The 18,904-nt window shown below is 36.6% G+C and overlaps 1 protein-coding gene and 1 pseudogene across 2 annotated transcripts in view; both read right to left on the minus strand.

Moving 5' to 3' along the window:
* Positions 1-946, minus strand: part of LOC104868935 — a 17,208-nt pseudogene extending 16,262 nt beyond the window's left edge.
* An 11,560-nt stretch (positions 947-12,506) lies between these two features.
* The window catches only part of Nmd3 (NMD3 ribosome export adaptor), a 34,052-nt gene continuing 27,654 nt past the window's right edge, over positions 12,507-18,904 (minus strand). For both annotated transcript variants that reach the window (XM_010623186.3, XM_010623187.3), the window contains exons 11-16: positions 18,747-18,892; positions 17,093-17,205; positions 16,394-16,466; positions 14,471-14,577; positions 13,525-13,595; positions 12,507-12,965 (exon numbers count right to left, since the gene is read on the minus strand). In XM_010623186.3, the coding sequence (XP_010621488.1) occupies positions 12,832-12,965; positions 13,525-13,595; positions 14,471-14,577; positions 16,394-16,466; positions 17,093-17,205; positions 18,747-18,892 (644 nt within the window). In that variant the 3' untranslated portion in view covers positions 12,507-12,831. The remainder of the gene's footprint in view (positions 12,966-13,524; positions 13,596-14,470; positions 14,578-16,393; positions 16,467-17,092; positions 17,206-18,746; positions 18,893-18,904) is intronic.

The raw sequence follows: 18,904 nt of genomic DNA on the forward strand, positions 1-18,904 counted from the left end.
CTTATAGTCAACAAATCCAGAGTCACATGATTTTGTAACATCATCTTTTTTATTTGGGACATTTTATCTATGCAACATCAGAGATTGATGCATGACATTTAGGTTCTGTGCCATGTGTTGGGCTAGAGCTTTAATTTGGAGGGCTAGGTCTGCAGTTCTGTCCTGTCATAGGTTAAAACCATCAGAGCTCTTGTTTGACGCAGTGCCATCTGTGAGCAATTATGGGGTGTGTCTATCACAATGGACCCCACAATATCTTTAATACAGTGAAAGCCCCAGGTGTATTGCCCCATCCAGTATGCAGGGAGGTATGCCAATCTTCAGTGTCATAGACACATAAGGCATCCATCATAGGCCAATCAGTGGGCACTGTATTTATGAGCTATGGCCATCTCATCAGGGATTTGTGTTATTTATCTGTAACATATTGTTATACAAGTATAGGGGTATCTATCTCATTGTGTGATTTCCCATTGATCCATTGACCCTGTTCAATACATAGTGTGGCAATATTCAGTAATATTTGATTTTCCATCATCTACCCCCAATCATTGTGTATCATAGATTCTAGTCATTGTGGGGTAGATGTATTTTTCCAGATCAGTGCCTCAACAGTCTGGCATCACTGATCCTAGGTGAGTTTTGTGCTTTCTAGTCTGTGCAGAGATGCCAGCACAATTATTTTATGGAAGGTCTTTGGTCACATCTGTTGGGAGTTCAATATACACCCAAAAGTTCAATTGTTGGTGCACAGGTGCAAATGTGTGTGGCCAGATGATGTTCTTAGCTTGACTCATCCTGGTTGGAAGGATGGAGTAGAAAGAGAAACCATTACAGGTTTCTCTCATCCTTCAGGGAAGATGCAGGCCACACGTTCATTCTGCGATGGGATGTTGGCTGGGATCATTTTACCTCCCAGTTTAAAATACCAGATCTGTGTCCCCATTGCCACTGGGGACAAATGGGTTGAAGCCCAGTCTATCATCCCCTAGAGGAATAGGAGGCCAACCAGCCATAATTAATATATATATAGTTTGTTTTTTAGGATGGTGGCCCCAGCATTGGGTCAGGAGTATACCAAGGCCTTCAGGGGCCATGTTGAAATCTGACTGTACCTCTATAGAGTAGCACAGTCCTTCCCTTCAGGGCTCCAAGAAGAACCTCCAATTTCAAGTGGGGGATCTGTAGGCTCTGGTGTAGGGAGGATCAAAGCCCCTTTTGTTATCCTAGGACCTTGTTTTGTCAGTCAAATGTGTACACCAGTCAGCTGGCTGTGCTTTCAGAAGGCAATCTAACAGGCTGCTATCTGTACATCCTGGGGGCTGGTCACTGGGCAATTAAAGACCCTGTGGTAAGGCCTGCACCCATCCATTAAACTTTAGAGCCAAATAGGCCAGTTTAGTTTTTAAGAGCCCATTATACTTCTTAATTATATCAGTAGCTTGTGGCCAGTAAGGCCCATGATAAGTGCCAGGTAATGTTATTGTTTTTGGCCCACTGTTGTATCTAAACCCCTGTTAAGTGGCTTTTTTGGTCAGACACTATTTTTAGTGGCATCCCATACATTTTAGTCAACCATTATGTCATAATGGTATGGACCTGGTCAATAAGGTGCATTGGGATTGGCAAAGCCGATAACCATGGCAGTATCTACAGCAATTAGAGCATATTTATGTCCTTGTGAGAGTGGCAGGGGATGGGCTGCCAATTGCATGGGCACCATCCTTTTTTAAGGGGCCAGCTGAGTGTAGAGGGAATGCTTCTTTAGTCATTTTTATATTTGTGGGAGTTATATTTAAATGCTATTACTGTGTTACAGCTTGTATGATATGGGACCCTACGCTCCCCAATTTTTTGAGCCAAGGCCCCATTGTTGAGGGTGGCCCTTGAAGGGCTGTTATCCTTGTTAAGGAGTGTGTTAAATGATTTTGCTGGTGAAAGGAAAGGCCTATGTTTTGAAACATGGAAAACCACGTTATAGTCTGGCCACATTTTCATACATGTTGCCATAACTTAGTGTTCCATAGGGTTGAATGTCCTGTCAGTCAGTCTTGGGCTGCTCAGGTTGTTAACGAGAGCATCAGCCCTTGGAATATTGTCCAACTGTCTGTGTAAATATGTAGAGGTTTGTCTTCATGTATGATATGTAGCCATATTGTATCTTTGTCCATTGGCTTGACTTGTCCCAACCTCAAATTAGAGTGTTTCTGTACTGGGCTGAACAGTGACCATCATTTTATTATGGGGCAGTGTTATGACTAGAGACATCGGTATATGAGGCCTCAGGGGTCTTTTCTATTCTTTTACATATGGATAAGGGGTTATGACCGATAACTCATAATCTTATGATTTTTTAATCCATGTATGTGACACATTGTATCATGGCTGTCAGTTTGCCTACTAGTGGTCTGGCCAAGAAAGAGGCTCTCTGTTGTACATGTCTCCCATTGTGCCAGGGTGGGTACCTTGGCCACTCCACTTCTGGGATGAGACATCTCTGTGTCGACCAAGCCTTCTATTGGGTACTGAGTTTGTATTTCCAGTCTGTTGTCTTGTGACCTTTTTACAGGCATTCTCAACTAGGAAATACCTATTTTTAGCTCCTTTTTATAATTGTGACGAAAAGCCAACAGCACATTTTCACTTTCCTTGCTTTTGTCATAAACCCCAGTCAAATCTAATCTTATCTATGTTCACCATTAGAATGGAAGGCAGGGTAGGGTCAATGACATGAAGGGCCTATACTTGAGTGATTCGGTTTTGAGTCCTGGAATGCAGTTTTCCCTGTCAGTCCAGTCCCATGTTGTTATGATATAGAGGGCGCAAAAAAGATGAATTATTATACTAGGGATTACTTTTGTCTTACCTGACCAGACAACACGCAAGAATTTGACAGATAAACCAAAGCCCTGCCTGGACCTTATCTTTGTTGATGGCTCACCCCCATGCTAGCAAAGCTTTTTTTAGACTGTGTGCAGCAGCTTCCAAATCTGTAAGACAATCAGAAGGTTACATGGCATCATACATATAATGGAACAAAGATACAGTGTGGCTTGGTCCATGTGGCCATATCTTGGGCTACCAGGACATGGCGCAAAGTAGGACTATATAAATACCCTTGTGGCAACATTTGAAAAATCCATTGTTTGTATCCCCATGCGAAGGTAAACTGGTTTTGACTCTCAGACCTCTCAGAGGTGTTAGTGCTGGAAAATGTGTTGGTCAGGTGCATTACATAGTGATATTGATTCAATGTCAGGGTGAGCCAGTTTGTCAAGTCAGCAATATTGAGTATTGCTGTAATGGAAGTTACTTTGTTCAGTTTTTGGTAGTCTATAGTTATTTTTTAAGTCCCATCACGCTTTTGTACAGGGCAAACAGGGCAAGTCAAAGGACTTTGTGTGTGTGTGTGTGTGTGTGTGTGTGTGTGTGTGTGTGTGTGTGTGTCTAAGCCAGCTGCTATAAGATTTGTCCAGATCTGGTGTTAGCTTACTTTCAAGGGACCAAGCATCTGTTCTTTTACCTTAGAGCCATAACAGCCACACAGGCAGTGTCTCATTCCCACAGCTCTATAGCTGTGTAGGTCATATATGTTGTGTGGGGTAGACCTAGGTAGGCCCCCCTGGTCCCCCTTCTTGGGTCAAGGGCTTATGTTTAGTTTTGGATAGCAAGTCATGTTTGGAACATCAGGGGTTCTCCTGGTGTGTGGGATTTCTGCTGCAATTAGAGGTAGTATTTCCAACTTTTTTAGTTTGGCTTTTGCAGCTGTCACACATTTAAAAAAAAAAAAATTTTTTTTTTTTTTGGTTCATTGTTGTTGATTTACCTGTTGGACAAAGTCTTTTGTCTCCTGTCTCATACAGCAGGAGACTAAAAAACAACCAAGTCATCTTCCCCACTGTGTGGGGGAGAGGAATTTGTCTCCAGTGTTTCCAAGGCCTGTAAAACATCTCTGGGTGTCAGGCAGACCACATCTATTTTCAGATTTCCGAGCTGTTAATAAAGGTGCTACGAGCAGCCACAGTGAGGCCAGGGGATGTACTGTAGTAACTTCCCGGGGATCCTCTTCACTGTCACTGCTTCCACAAATGCCGTGGTAGGGACACTCACCTGAACTTCCTGCTGACTATGCCAAATGTTTAGACAAGTGGGCTGAAGGGAGGCCCAGTTAGGTGAGGTTCCCAAAGAAAAGAATATGCATGAAGCAGACATTACAAAGCAAGAACCACACATTAATTTTCAGCACAGAACTTACAGTAGTTCTTTATCAGCTTACTGAGACACTGTAAGACAAAACACTCTGGGCAAGGCTATATGATGCTTGCATGGTTGTGTATACTGATTTATTATTTAACAAAGCCCCATTGTGTGCCTGCACTAAATGACGGGATTGTGTCCTCAGGTGCCCTCAGATGCCTGGGCTTTGACACATCTCACAGTAGTAGCCCATACAAGTACTTAAATAACTCAACAATTCCACCTTGGAAAACTGCAGTACTCTCATATAAATATGACCAGGCAACCATTTCAAAGATACAAAACAGGGGAAGGGTGTTTTCATGCTTTTTAAAATCTTAACATATAGATAAGCACAGACTACAATTGAGAACATGCTGTGGCCATGTTCACATTTGTTATGGTATTAGTTATTTTTCTCTCCTTGCTGAGACAAAATACCCAATACCCAAAGTTAAGGAAGAAAGGTTTATTTATTTAGCTTACAGTTCATAGACATTTCAGTCCATAATTGGCTGGCTCCAAAGCAGAGTGGCAATAGTTCATGGTGGTAGAAGACTGCAAAAGCCACAAGAGAACTTAATGGTATCTTCCTGTTTCTTTTATTGTATTCAGAATTCTTAGGGTGGTACTCACACCCTTAATCCTAGTGCTCTAGGGCCTAGCATTACAGCATGAATCACAGTCTAGATTCAGCCACCTCCAAAACAGCCCCAAGACCACATGAAGCTTTTGGGGGGAGGCACCATCTAAACACAAGTCATAACATAGGTTATATCTAGATATACCTGAAAACTTCATAGCTGACTTGCTATTAAGTGGTAGGGTCTGGTCACAAGAGGTTTTCGGTTTGACTTGAAAGGGTCTTTTGTCTTCCTGGTTCCTCCCCTGGCTTTGCTTCCCCACCACCATGCCTCAAGAGCAGTGTCCCTTCTGCTATGCACCTCTGCCATGCCATAGTGCCTTAGACCAAGCAGACTCTAGACTGAAACCTCTACAAACTGTCGGAATGAACCTTCTAGTTGTGGGTGTTGTGTATCGTGTCCCAGCAATATGAAAGTAACTAAAATACCTTTGAAAAACTAAAACAAGCATAACCACTAATCTACCACATCAAGGGTAGCATACTCCTTTTAGATCCACAACCTTAACTGAAATATGCAGACAGAAAGAAGCCACTATAGAAAGTTCTCTTAAAAAAAGAAAATGTTCCACTCAGTATTGGCTCACTCTCTTCATTTATTGATACATAGAATTACTGACGCAGCAATTAATTTGGCATGTTTAGTAAACCTGATCTTATAGAAAAAGGATATTTCCTTTTCAGAATACTTTAAAATCTAAGCCAAAGATCTTCTTTCATAATGTAGAAGGCATTCTTCATTCAAATCTGATTAATAGTAAAACATGCTTTATTAAAAATAAAAATGTAGGCCTGCTGTGCCACCAGCCCCAACGAGGAAGGTAGCCGCACAGGCACCCTTGAAACACCCCAACACACCACGCACCCCGTTCTCAGACCTCCTAATTGGGCCAGTCCTTGGACCCACTCTGCAGAGGCATAGGTGGTCATAAAGGGTATTTTTCTGAGTTCCCAACTTTGAACATCTTTAAAGAAAGGGCGGGGGAAACCTGTAATAGAACAGTATGGAGTTCAACCCAGCAGGTTGGGGAACTCAATTTAGGCCTTGTGGCCTGAGGTCAGTCTGAGTCGTGCGGATCTGCCATTGGCTAGCTGAGATTAGGGGACTTGGTTCTGCACATGGCATATTATGACAGCAAAGACATAGTCTGAAAGAGGCCATTTAAATTTTTTTTTCTTTCATTTCACCCTGCAATTTCTCTTTTTTCTGTCCTCTTTCTCCAACTCAGTCTCTTGCTCCACCATATCATCCCTCATCTCCCTTTCTATTCCTGCTCCAACCCCAACTCAGACTTCTTCTATTATTTTTTTCTTTATGTTCTTTTCTTCTGTCATTTTACCTCACTCATGGGTCAATAGTTCCAAGGGAAAGCGAGCCCCTGTTACTGTTAAGGGGATATATTCTTGTCCTTACTCTTGCACTCTATCCCTTTTGAAGTCAATAGTTTTGTAAAGATTGTATGGTCATTCTACCTCCTCTGGCTTCACTTGAAACCTCCTCCAATACTTCACTTATCTACTCCTCTTGTCCTAACTCTGTCTTGGCCCCCATGCTAAATGGTAAAGATGCTATATTGAAAAGTGTATCCACTGCAAACATATTTTGGGCTGCTTCTTGATTTTAATTTAATTCACATGGTTTAAAGGTGATACATTAATGACTACCACAAGTGGTCAAATGGCAAGTTGTGCTTGATCCTACTGGGCTGCTGAATGTATCAATTGGGATAAAGGATTGTGATTGATTTAATGAGTTGTTTTCTCCGATATTATGAAAATGAGGATGTCTATGAGGCACTAGAGACTCAAAAGCTAAAGCACAACTATATCAGAAAGATTTAATAACCCAGAAATTAAACCAAGGACAACCCAAAAACAAAAATAAAAATGAGAAAACACTTAAGCAAGACACAAAGACAGACTTCCACTTCACCAACGGCAAACAGTAGTACAAATGAGGTTGAAAAGTCTGATAGTGAACCAGCAGGACACCCTGAACCCATAGCACAGGAAGTAACAAAACAGATTAATCAAGCTCTAGAAAAATTCACAACAAAAATAATTTCCCAGATAGCCATAGAGATGGTGAGCAAAATGGAAGTCATGATTTGAGACTCTAGAACAGAAACTGAGAAAAAAATAGATGAGCTCAGGACCAGAATAGAAGCCATGAAAGCCCAGAATAAGAAAGAAATGGAAACAATGAAAGCTCAACAGAGGAAAGAAATGGAATCCACAAAACAGATTCAAACAGATATCCAGGAGATTAAAAACTCTATTGAAAGTGTACGCAACAGACTAAAAGATTGCGAAGATAGAATTTCAGATATAGAAGACAGGATTGCAGTCAGTGACCGTGAAAAGAGAGGTCTCTTAAAAACAGTAAGAGATCATGAGAAATCGAAACAACAACTCCTAGATGATGGAAAGAATAACATAAGACTGAAAGGAATCCATGAAGTAGCAGGAGAAAATGCAAATGACTTTAAAAAGCTGTTCACAAAATTAATGACAAAAAACTTCCCAAACAGAAGGGAAGAATTAGTCATACAGATAAGTAAGGCATATAGAACTCCAACTAGCCATGATAAAAAAAAATCTACACCTAGACATATAATAATCAAGATCCCAGAAATCCAACAGAAGAACAAAATACTATAAGCAGTAAGAGAAAAGAAACAAATCACATGCAAAGGAAAGACCATCAGAATCACAGCAGACTTTTCAACACAAACCCTCAGGTCAAGGAAAGCCTGGAGTGAGGTATTTCAAGTCCTAAAAGAAAACAACCTCCAACCGTGACTGACGTAACCTGCAAAACTCTCTTTCAAAATGGATGGGAAAATAAGATACTTCCATGACAAAGAGCACCTGAGAAACTTCATGAACACCAAACCAGCACTACAAGGAATTCTAAACAATATCCTAGAAAAGGGCAATGAAGGTCACAACACCATAAGGCTCAACAGACCAAATCAAATAGGCAAGGCAAGATACTAAGAGGGGGGAAAAAGTAAAAAGAGTCAACAACAGGACAATAACATGACAATCATAAGTCAGAACATATCAGTTATAACCATCAATGTCAATGGCCTCAACTTACCAATCAAGAGAAATAGACTGGCACAATGGATTAAGAAGCAAAATCTAACAATATGTTGTATACAAGAAACACACCTAGTACAAAAAGAAGTTCATAGAGTGAAAGTGAAAGGATGGAAAACAATTCTCCATGCAACAGGAGCCCAGAAAAAAGCAGGGGTAGCAATGTTATTTGCAAAGTAAATTTCAAACCAAAACTGATTAAGAGAGACAAAGAAGGCCACTACATCCTTGTAAAAGGAATAATTCAAGAGGAAGAGATGACAATCATAAACATATATGCACCAAATATTAATGCCCCCAACTCTATAAAACAAATACTAAGTAACATGAAAAACCAAGTAAGCACTAATACAATTGTAGTGGGGGATTTAAATATCCCATTATCACAAATAGATAGATCATCTAGGCAGAAAATCAACAATGAAATACTAGAACTGAACCAAGCTTTGAAACGCATGGACTTAATAGACGTCTATAGAGTATTCCACCCCACGAAATCAGCTGCACATGGGTCATTCTCCAAGATAGACCACATACTAGCTCACAAAACAGGTCTGAATAAATGCAAAAGAACTGAAGTTATCCCCTGTATATTATAAGATCATAGTGCAATCAAACTGGAGATCAATAGCACAAGAAACTGTAGAAACTTCACAAACACACTGAAATTGAACAACACTCTCCTGAACAATCAATAGATCACAGAGGAAATTAAAGAAGAAATTAGACAGTTTTTACAAATAAATGAAAATGCCAATACAACATACAGGAATCTATGGGACACAATGAAAGCATTTCTACGTGCAAAATTCATAGCACTGAATGCCCACACTAGGAAAACAGAGCGAGCTCAAATAAACAGCCTAATGATGAAACTAAGACTCCTAGAAAAACAAAAGCAACAAAAAACCAAAGCTCGAACAAGAGAGGAAATTATAAAGATTAGAGCAGAAATCAATGCAGTGGAAACAAAGAAAACAATACAAAAAATAAATGAAACGAAGAGTCAGTTTTTTCAAAGAATAAATCAACAAACCCTTAGCTAATCTTATCAAAAAAAGGAAAGAAAAGGTTCAGATCCATGCAATCAGAAATGAAAAAGGTGAAGTCCCAACAGATCCAAAAGAAATCCAGAGGATCATTAATACCTATTTTGAGAACCTATACTCTAATAAATGGGAAAACACAGAAGGGACAGATTTTTAGATACTTATGAATTACCAAAGCTGAACAAAGAAGATAAAAACATTTTAAAAACCCCTATTACAGTCAGTGAAATTGAAAATATAATTAAAAATTTACCAACAAAGAGAAGCCCAGGTCCTGATGGATTCACTGCTGAATTTTACAAGACATTTAAGGAAGAATTACTGCCTTTACTCTCCAAACTTTTCAATGAAATTGAAAGGGAAGCTATACTTCCAAATTCATTCCCGGAAGCAAGTATCACTTTGATTCCCAAACCAGGGAAAGACCCAACTAAAAAAGAGAATTACAGGCCAATCTCCTTAATGAATATAGATGCAAAAATCCTTAATAAGATACTAGCAAACAGAACACAGAGGATGATCAAGAAGATCATACATCCGGACCAAGTCGGATTTATTCCAGGGATGCAAGTATGGTTCAACATACGTAAGTCAATAAATGTAATACACTATATTAACAGAGTAAAGGACAAAAACCACATGATCCTCTTGATAGATGTAGAAAAAGCATTTGACAAAATTCAACAACTATTCATGATAAAAACCCTGCAAAAAATTGGAATAGATGGTTTCTATCTCAACTTAATAAAGGCTATCTATGAAAAACCAACAGCTAACATCATATTAAATGGCTAAAAACCAAAGTTTCATGTTAAAATCAGGAACAAGATAAGGATGCGCACTATCACCACTTCTCTTCAATATAGTTTTGGAAACATTAGCCACAGAAATTAGAAAAGAGAAAAAAACTAAAGCAATAAAGATAGGAAAGAAGTTAAACTGTCATTATTTGCTGACAACATGATACTCTACATTGAAGACCCAAAAAACTTTATCAAAAGACTTCTAGACTTAATCGACAGATTCAGTAGAGTAGCTGGATACAAGGTGAACACCCAAAAATCAATAGCCTTCTTGTACACAAATAATAGACTCACTGAGCTAAAAATCAGGGAAACAATTCCCTTCACAATAGCATCCAAAAAAATGAAGTATCTAGGAATCAAACTAACCAAAGAAGCAAAAGATCTCTACACTGAAAACTATAGCACTCTGAAAAAAGATATCAAAGAGGATATAAAAAAATGGAAAGATATCCCCTGCTCCTGGGTAGGAAGAATCAACATAGTGAAAATGGCCATACTACCAAAACTGCTATACATATTCAATGCAATGCCAACTGAAATTCCAACACTATATTTCACAGAACTAGAAAAAAAGAATCCAAAACTTCATTTGGAACCGTAAGAGACCTAGAACAGCAAAAGCCATTCTAGGCAACAGACACATGGCAGTGGGTATAACAACTCCCAATGTGAAACTATACTACAAAGCCACTGTGATAAAAACAGCATGGTACTGACAAAGGAACAGACCTGAGGATCAGTGGAACAGATTGGAAGATACAAAAACAATGTCAGATGTACTCAGCTACCTCATTTTTGACAAAGGAGCTGACGATGCTCAGTGGAGGAAAGATAGCCTCTTCAATAAATGGTGTTGTAAAAGCTGGATTTCAACCTGCCAAAGATCAAAATTGGACCCTTATCTTTCACCATACACTAAATTAAAATCCAAGTGGATTAAATATCTAAATATTAAAACAGAAACACTAAACTTACTGGAAGATAAGTTAGGCAGCACTCTGGAAGACATTGGCATAGGAAAAGATTTTATGAACAAATCCTCAGTAGCGTGAGAACTAGCAGAAAGAATCAACAAGTGGGATCTCATCTTATTAAAAAGCTTCTGCACTGCAAAAGAAACCATCAACAGAACTAAGAGACAACCTACAATGTGTGAAAAACTTTTTACCAACTGCTCCTCAGACAAAGGACTATTATCTAGAATATATAAAGAACTCAAAACAATCATCCTCCCCAAATATAAAGACCCAATTCAGGGCCGGCCATTTAGCTCAGTGGTTCAGTGCCCTGCCTTGCAAGCACAAGGACCCGAGTTCAATCCCCAGTACCAAAAAAAAAAAAGATCCAATTCAAAAATGGGCATCTGAAATGAACAGACATTTCTCAGACAAAGAAGTAAAAGCAGCAAGTAAATATATGAAAAAATGTTCCACATCACTGGTCATTTGAGAGATGCAGATGAAAACAACACTGAAGTTCCACCTCACCCCACAAAGAATGGCTGCTATCAAGAAATCAACCAATAACAAATGTTGGCGGGGTTGTGGGGAGAAAGGAACCCTTTTCTATTGTTGGTGGGAGTACAGACTGGTGAAACCACGATGGTAATCAATATGGATATACCTCAAAGAGCTGGGACTAGAGGTTCCATTCGACCCAGCCATCCCTCTGCTGGATATCTTTCCAAAAGAACTAAAAGAATCATATCACAGTGATGTATAGGCACCCATGTTTACAGCAGCACAGTTTGTAATAGCTAAAACTTGGAAACAGCCCATTTGCCCATCAGTTGGAAACTGGATAAAGATGTGGTTTTTCTATAAAATGGAATATTACTCAGCCATAAAGAATGAGAAATTACATTCATTCATAGGAAAATGGATACATATTGAGGATATACTCCTAAGTGAAATACATAAGTCACACATGTGTAAATACTGAATAGTTTCTCTGGTGTGAATAAACTGTAATAGTGCATAAGATCCTAATGAGATAACTGACATTGTGAAATGGGAAGAAAAGGTCTAAAGGTGTAGGGAAGGTGGGATGGGTAGGGGAATGGTAATTAGGGAAAAGTAAAAATGTGAGAAAATGAAAAGATGGAAATAAAGTGGTTGTAAAGGGGGAGGAAAGGAGAGGTGAAGGGAGGGCAAGGACAAGGGAAAAAATGAGAACCAAGACCTGTCATGTAGAGGTACAAGATCCTAACAATGAATGTAACTGTAATGTATCCCTAAAATGTACCAATAAACTCAATTAAAAAAATAAAAATAAAAAAAATTTTTAAAAATGTACTTCATTTTTATTATTTTGTCATCTACATACTAGAATCTTCAAGTTGCAAACCAGGCTACTGCTTAAACTGCTGGTGCTGGCAAAGATAATAAAAAATTAAATTGCTATCTGAAGTAACTAGTCCACAAAAGGGAGGTAAGAGGGAGAGAGGGAGGACAGGAAACTTTTGAAATGTTAAATTTTATGAAGAAACAAAAGATGAACTTCCTTCTTCACTGTCCAGTGATAAATTGAACCATAATTTTCCTACTCAGGACATAAAAGTGAATCAAAGTGCATAACAAATTCATATTAAAAATGATTCATTATATGCTCTTTCCATAAAACAACAAAAAGAATGTAAAAGATTATTTTATTTTTGAATATTTAGGTAACACAAAATTAATCTCCATTTTTGAGCTTTTTTATCTAGAGTTAGATATGTAAAAATATGGGGCCTTAAATAAAATCAAAGTGATAAAACTACATGCATGAAATGGCCTAACCACTGGCAGTAAATTCTGCCTAATCTTTTATTATCTATAAAGTTCCAAAACCATCAAACCCTTCAGTGCTTTGAGCAATCAAAATAATCATATTCATTCAGGTTTTAAAATAAATTTCTCCACTTAAAATATGAAGGGTAGATGGAATATACAAAGGTTATTCTGTCCAACTTCCTGCATACATGGATGTGCAAAGGCTACACATGATCTCATTATGTCATCATAGCTGCACCACCTTCTTGATCAGTGGCATCTTGGGAAATATGAAGGTCTTCAAGCATCTCAGCCAGACTAATTCGAGGTGCTCCTTCATCATCTGTGTCACTTTCTACAGGGATAGTTGAATCTAAGAAAAAAATAGGATTTCAAATAAATACAATATGAAAATATACAAAAACCTGCCTCCACCATTATTAGCATCATTTATGAAGTCTGACTATAGTAGTTTAAAAAATAATCAAGAAAAAGTTGTTTATGAAAATCAAAGTTTAAGATACCATAATATTCTCACTGATAATACAGTGGCCCCTTTACTTATGAACTCAATTTGTTCCCAAGGGCTGGCTGTAACTCAGGTTGGTCAACTGAAGCTTCAAGCTTTATACACAAACTTTTTCAAAGTCTCTCTCCTGTACACAGGCAGATCTCAGTATCTTTAGAGAGACATTGGCCCAAGATTTCTCAATTTAACCCCACATAAGGAAAGGATGTTGTAATATTCCACGCAGAACTATTTAAGGGTTAAACCTGTACCTGAGACCATCTGGAAGCATTCAGATTGTAACTCAAAACTTTGTTTGTAAAACTAAAATTCCAGTCATAACTGAAGTTAATATGTCAGGCTGTAACTCAAGGGTCCTTATGTATATACAACATATGACTTAATACACTCCCACAACACCAACCTCTGTAAATGTTGATGTTTTTTCTAATTGCCTCATCTTCTTCAAGATCTTCAAGAAAATCTTGGTATTGCCTGTAGGATACAGAAACATTTAAATATTTCATCTCCACCAAGAAAGTGTGAAGTTTCATTTTTGCTCCATTTTTGTTCCGTTTTTGCTCCAAATATTACACTCTTAAAAAGGTGGAATATGGATGTTAATTAAATATTGACAAACTGGAAAAGAAATCTTTTCTATCACAATTACATTATAAAAAAACAGCCGGCTATCATGTTAAATATAAAAGAAAACACTTCCCACCAACTCTACCCCCAAAACATCTTTATAGTCAAGTTGAAATAGACTTTTGAGTCTATAAATGAAATAGCCAAATATATACTTATAATATCAAATGAATTTAACATGTTATATATTTGACCATTTTAAAAACGTAATACTGCTGTTTTAAATACTATTTCCTAGATTCACATTTCATGAAACGATATTACAAACTTCAGTTTTTAGACAATGTTTTCACCATCATTAATACTTTTTGAATCAGCCAATAAACTTTTTGCAGAACACATTATCTTCATTTTTGCTAAAGCTGTTTGAGAAATAACGTATTTGACATCAATGAGCTACTTTCTTTTAATCTTAAATCACTATTTTCTAATCTCACATCCCTTATTTGTGATATCCGCAAATTATTTACTATATTTTAATTTTAACTGCATTATTTACATTAATATTGCAATTATAAGATAATAAACCAAGAAACAATTATTAAATCTGTGTTATCACTACATCCTCCAACACCATCCATTTCCATCAATACCCTCACAAGAATCCAAAATTAACAATGAGTGAAAAGATCAATTGTGTGATGCCTATTTCTTTATAATAAAAAAACAATTTAGCATAAGGATTTCCTTTCAAAAATAGAAGGTTTAAAGAAAAGTGGGACCTTTCATCATCTGTATCCATATTTTCTCTCTCTCTCGCAAGCTCTTTCAGTTTCCAGTTTCTATGACGCTGACGTTTGGTACGGTCATAGCTCTTCTTGATTAATACCTATAACAGAAATATTTAAAAGTTATAACAGGTACAAAGTAATCCCCCCGCTTTTTTGGTACCGGGGATTGAACTCAGGTCCTTGCATTTGTGAGGCAGGCAGCAGAACCACTGAGCTAAATCCCCAGCCCAACAACTGCAAAGCAGAGCCACAAAATCTAGTGAAGTTAAAAAATGAAAGGCTGTAACAATGCCTGGAAAATTCACCAGATTGATGACAGTGGTTATACCTCAAGAAAAAGGTACAGGGATAAAGAGACAATATCAAAAAGGCTTTTAAAACTTTTCTCCATCTATTTATATATGAGAATGCATCTGGTATTATTTACATAATTGTTAAATTTACTGAGTGAAATTTTCCAGTGATTGAATATTACATTTTTTAATACAAAAACCTGCAGTATTTTTAACCTCAAACTTCAATTTTCACCTACTACTCATATAGATCATCTTGAAATATCAGAGGCAAGATACTTTCCTTTATTCTAATAATCACTTATAGAACTGTACATAACTTTCGCAACAGTGTACCTTAGAACAATGTTTAATAATTGTAAAATAAATAAATTATAATTGCACACAGTACAAAATCTTGTAAGACTGCCATGATCTATTCAAGACTTCATTAAAAATATCTACTTTGGGAAGAAAACAAAAGTGGAATGTTCAGTTACTTGGGAAGCTAAGATGGGAGGATCATGCATTCCAGGTCAGACTGGGCAATACAGCAATATCCTCTCTCAGAAGGGAAGGGGAAGGGGAAAGGGCTATTTTTATTTATACTCAAACCATCCTTCTATTTCCTAATTCATTAATTAATGAAAGCAAAACAGGGTGGTAACAGTGGGAGGGTCCTTTTATCATGACTATTTCTACCCAAAGCTAAAGAAATCAATGCACATTTTGAAAGATTAAAAAAGTAAAAAATAGTCTTTAATTCACTATTGTTCATGATTCTTTTTTTTTTTTTTTGGTACTGGGGATTCCTTGTGCTTGCAAGGCAGGCGGTGGAACCACTGAGGTAAATCCCCCTTGTTCATGATACTTAAACTCATCAAGTTAGAATTTAACAGATTTTTCACAACTACTAGTCTTTCTCTAATATTTGATAATATAAAGATTATTTTCTACTGCAACTATATTTAACTTTGAATGATGTTACTAACTTTAAATGCCTCTTAATTGACAATATACATGAAATAAGCTGAACCCAATCAACAATGAACCTGAATACATTCTAAAAGTCACCATTTCTAGCTACAAGCTTGCTCTACAGATAGTTATCAAGTAGTTGGACAGAGAATGATTTAATTATAAAGAGCAACAAAAAACTCAGTAAATCTTAGATTTATCCCACCAAGAAAAATGATGTAAAGACTTCTGAAGCCTAGCAAGCGGTACCCATTATCCCAGCTACTTGTAGGCTGATGCAAGAGATTTGCAAGTTCAAGGCCAGCCTGAGCAACTGAGAAAAACCTTCTCTCAAAATAAAATTTTTTGAAAAGTTTAGAGGTGCACCTCAGTGGTAAAATTCAGCAAGCACCCAGTAAGCACCTAGGTTAACGTCCTCCAAGAAAAGAGTGAAAATTAAGGGGTAGGGAGATAGTTCAGTAATACATTACTTGCCTACCATGTATGAGGCCCTGGCTTTGTTTACTAGTACTGCTAAATAAATACACAGACTTCTGATATTATGCCTTACATAATGTCAAAGAAAATCTCTAATTGATGTATTATTTTCAAAATTATGAACTCATATACCATGATAAGCATTCCATCATCTTTAACACAAGAAAAAAAAAATCTAAAGCCTTACCACATCTGGAATTTTATCTGAGTTCATTTTGTTGACATGCTCATCATTTAAGTTACAGTTGGCCAAATCAAATCTGAAATATAACCAAAAACTTCAGTATTTACCCTTTGTGTTTAACTTTTCATTTGACAAATATCACCTAAAACTTCCTCCTAAGTCAAATAATTAATGCTGCACACTTTAAAAAGCTTTATTCTTTATTATATAATGAACTCTTCTGCAGTCCTCAAAAAGATGAAAAGGCAGTCTATGAGTTTGGTTCATCTTCCTATATATTTGTTAAGGAAGCAAAAGGCCTGCATACATTTAATAAAAAACTGCTCCCTAAAAAAAGCTGTAAACATACATCTAAGTATATAAAATCAGGGTTCAATCACCAAAACATTGGAACAAATGACTCTTTTAGATAATGGCCAAAATAGGAACGACCACAGGCTTCTGTCTGATCCAAAATTCAGTTACCAATAGAGTTATAAGAGGTCCCTAAGAACTCTTAAATCTTTTTGGAATGAACAATTTCAGGTTTTTTTTGTTTTGTTTTGTTTTTGGTATCAGGGATTGCACTCAGGTTCTTGCGTTTGTGAGGCAGGCGGCAGAACCACTGAGCTAAATCCCCAGCCCAACAACTAGTATTTTAGGATACCAAAGAAAATATGCAATGCTAATTGGCAGTTTAAAATACTATAAAATAATACAAACCCCAATGCTAGGTCTCCAGGATTTAGAAGATGTCCCAAATGAGTGCGACAAAAATACTGTTTATCTGTATTCATTTCAGATGTTTTCTGTACCCAGACTTCCCCAAGGGTATGCTTAAAAGAAAAGAAAATGTACTCTTCAATAACCTAAACTTAACTCAAGAAGGATCTCATAGGAAATTTAAATACAATATTAATTTTTGACTTTATCATTTTAAAAGCAAGAGTTTTTTTATTTTCCACATCTCTGAAGTATTCTCAAAATTAACAAATTACTGAATCTTGAGTATAGAAAAGAGAAATCTTAAAAGCAAATAAATAAGTTTTGTTAAGTTTGGTCAAGGCATTTTAAAACAGTATAACAATGTCTCTGGAACCAGAAAACAAAAAGAAAAAAAAAGCAAAAAATTAAGAAACAAAAAACACAACAGACACACACAGGATATTCAAAGAGAGATTGGTCAATACAAACTGAGCAAACAGCTAACTGAAAAGGCATGTCTCTCAAATCAAGAAAATGTTCTAAGCAATCCCTGTTTACATACAGAGTTCAAAAATACAAGATTCTGACAAAATAACCTTGAAATCTCAGTAGCATACTACCAGAAAATCCAAGTCTTTACCAATTAATGTTTTAATATTTGAAATTTTAAATGAGAAAACTGTTAATTCCCTTTGAAAAATAAGATTTTACAAACACTTATAAATAACAATTTGTACATAGGCTGAATTAAGACTGCATGCCAATCTTTTAATAACAAACAGACCACAAAAAGTGAGACCAAGAGAAATACACTACAAGTTAATGAAAGAATCAAGGAATCTCGACATAAAGAGATAAAAAGAAGAGGCAACAGAAGAAAGAAAATCAAAAGAATAAAAGATTAGAATCACTTTCCAAATATTTGCAAAAAAAAAAAAAAAAAAAAAAAAAAAAACCTTACCTAGATTTACCCAATCTTTAGATCTACTCTCGAGTTGAGAGAACATACAAGGCATTAAGAGCAAGTTAAATGATACCATGAGACAACAATAAGATACATTCAGAAGCTATTCTATAAAATAAATGTCCTACTTATCTAAGAAAGTTGGCACCATGACCCAAAAAAACCAACCAAACAACAAAAAACTAAACAAGAGAGCTATTACTAAATAAATTATTTAATTAATAAGTACAATATTCACATAATTTAATGTGTGGTCCCCGATTGGACACTAATCACAACAAAGCATAAAAGATACTTTAGGGACAGATAAATGTAACATGAATAGCCTATAAATAGTTTATAGTTACAATAGTAATACATTGTGTTAGAAATATATATTGAAATATTTAGTATAAAGATTTTTAAAATGTCAAGAAGTTGGTCACTTAGTCCTCTTCTACAAAAATAAAGAAAATGTTTTAGAGTAATAAAGTAAACATTTACACTTTTTCCAACGCAAAATAAAAAAATTAACTTACCAAGCAATATAAGCTGATCATTTCCACAATGACACCAGGTTTTATTAAAAAAAAAGGAAATGAAAATCCATGAAATGTATTTTTAATCTAACATAGTGTTAGCTTTATTTGGACTCCATAATAAAAAAAGAAAAAAACAACAGGAGGATGACAACAAGTACATAAAAATAGTGAGTAGAACGTAGCTTACCTTTTTTGATATGACTCCGGCACCTGCACTGCGTTTGAGATCTCGGACTATGCTGCAATCCATCACAATAAACTCTTCCAGCTGTTTGGGATGGCATAAACTATTGAAAGGATGACTCCAGAAAGTGCTCCCATCAATATCTGCAACTAAGATAAGCA

Source organism: Fukomys damarensis, unplaced genomic scaffold (genome assembly GCF_012274545.1).
Source record: "Fukomys damarensis isolate Sample0158 unplaced genomic scaffold, DMR_v1.0_HiC HiC_scaffold_37, whole genome shotgun sequence".
NCBI classification, from domain to species: Eukaryota; Metazoa; Chordata; class Mammalia; order Rodentia; family Bathyergidae; genus Fukomys; species Fukomys damarensis.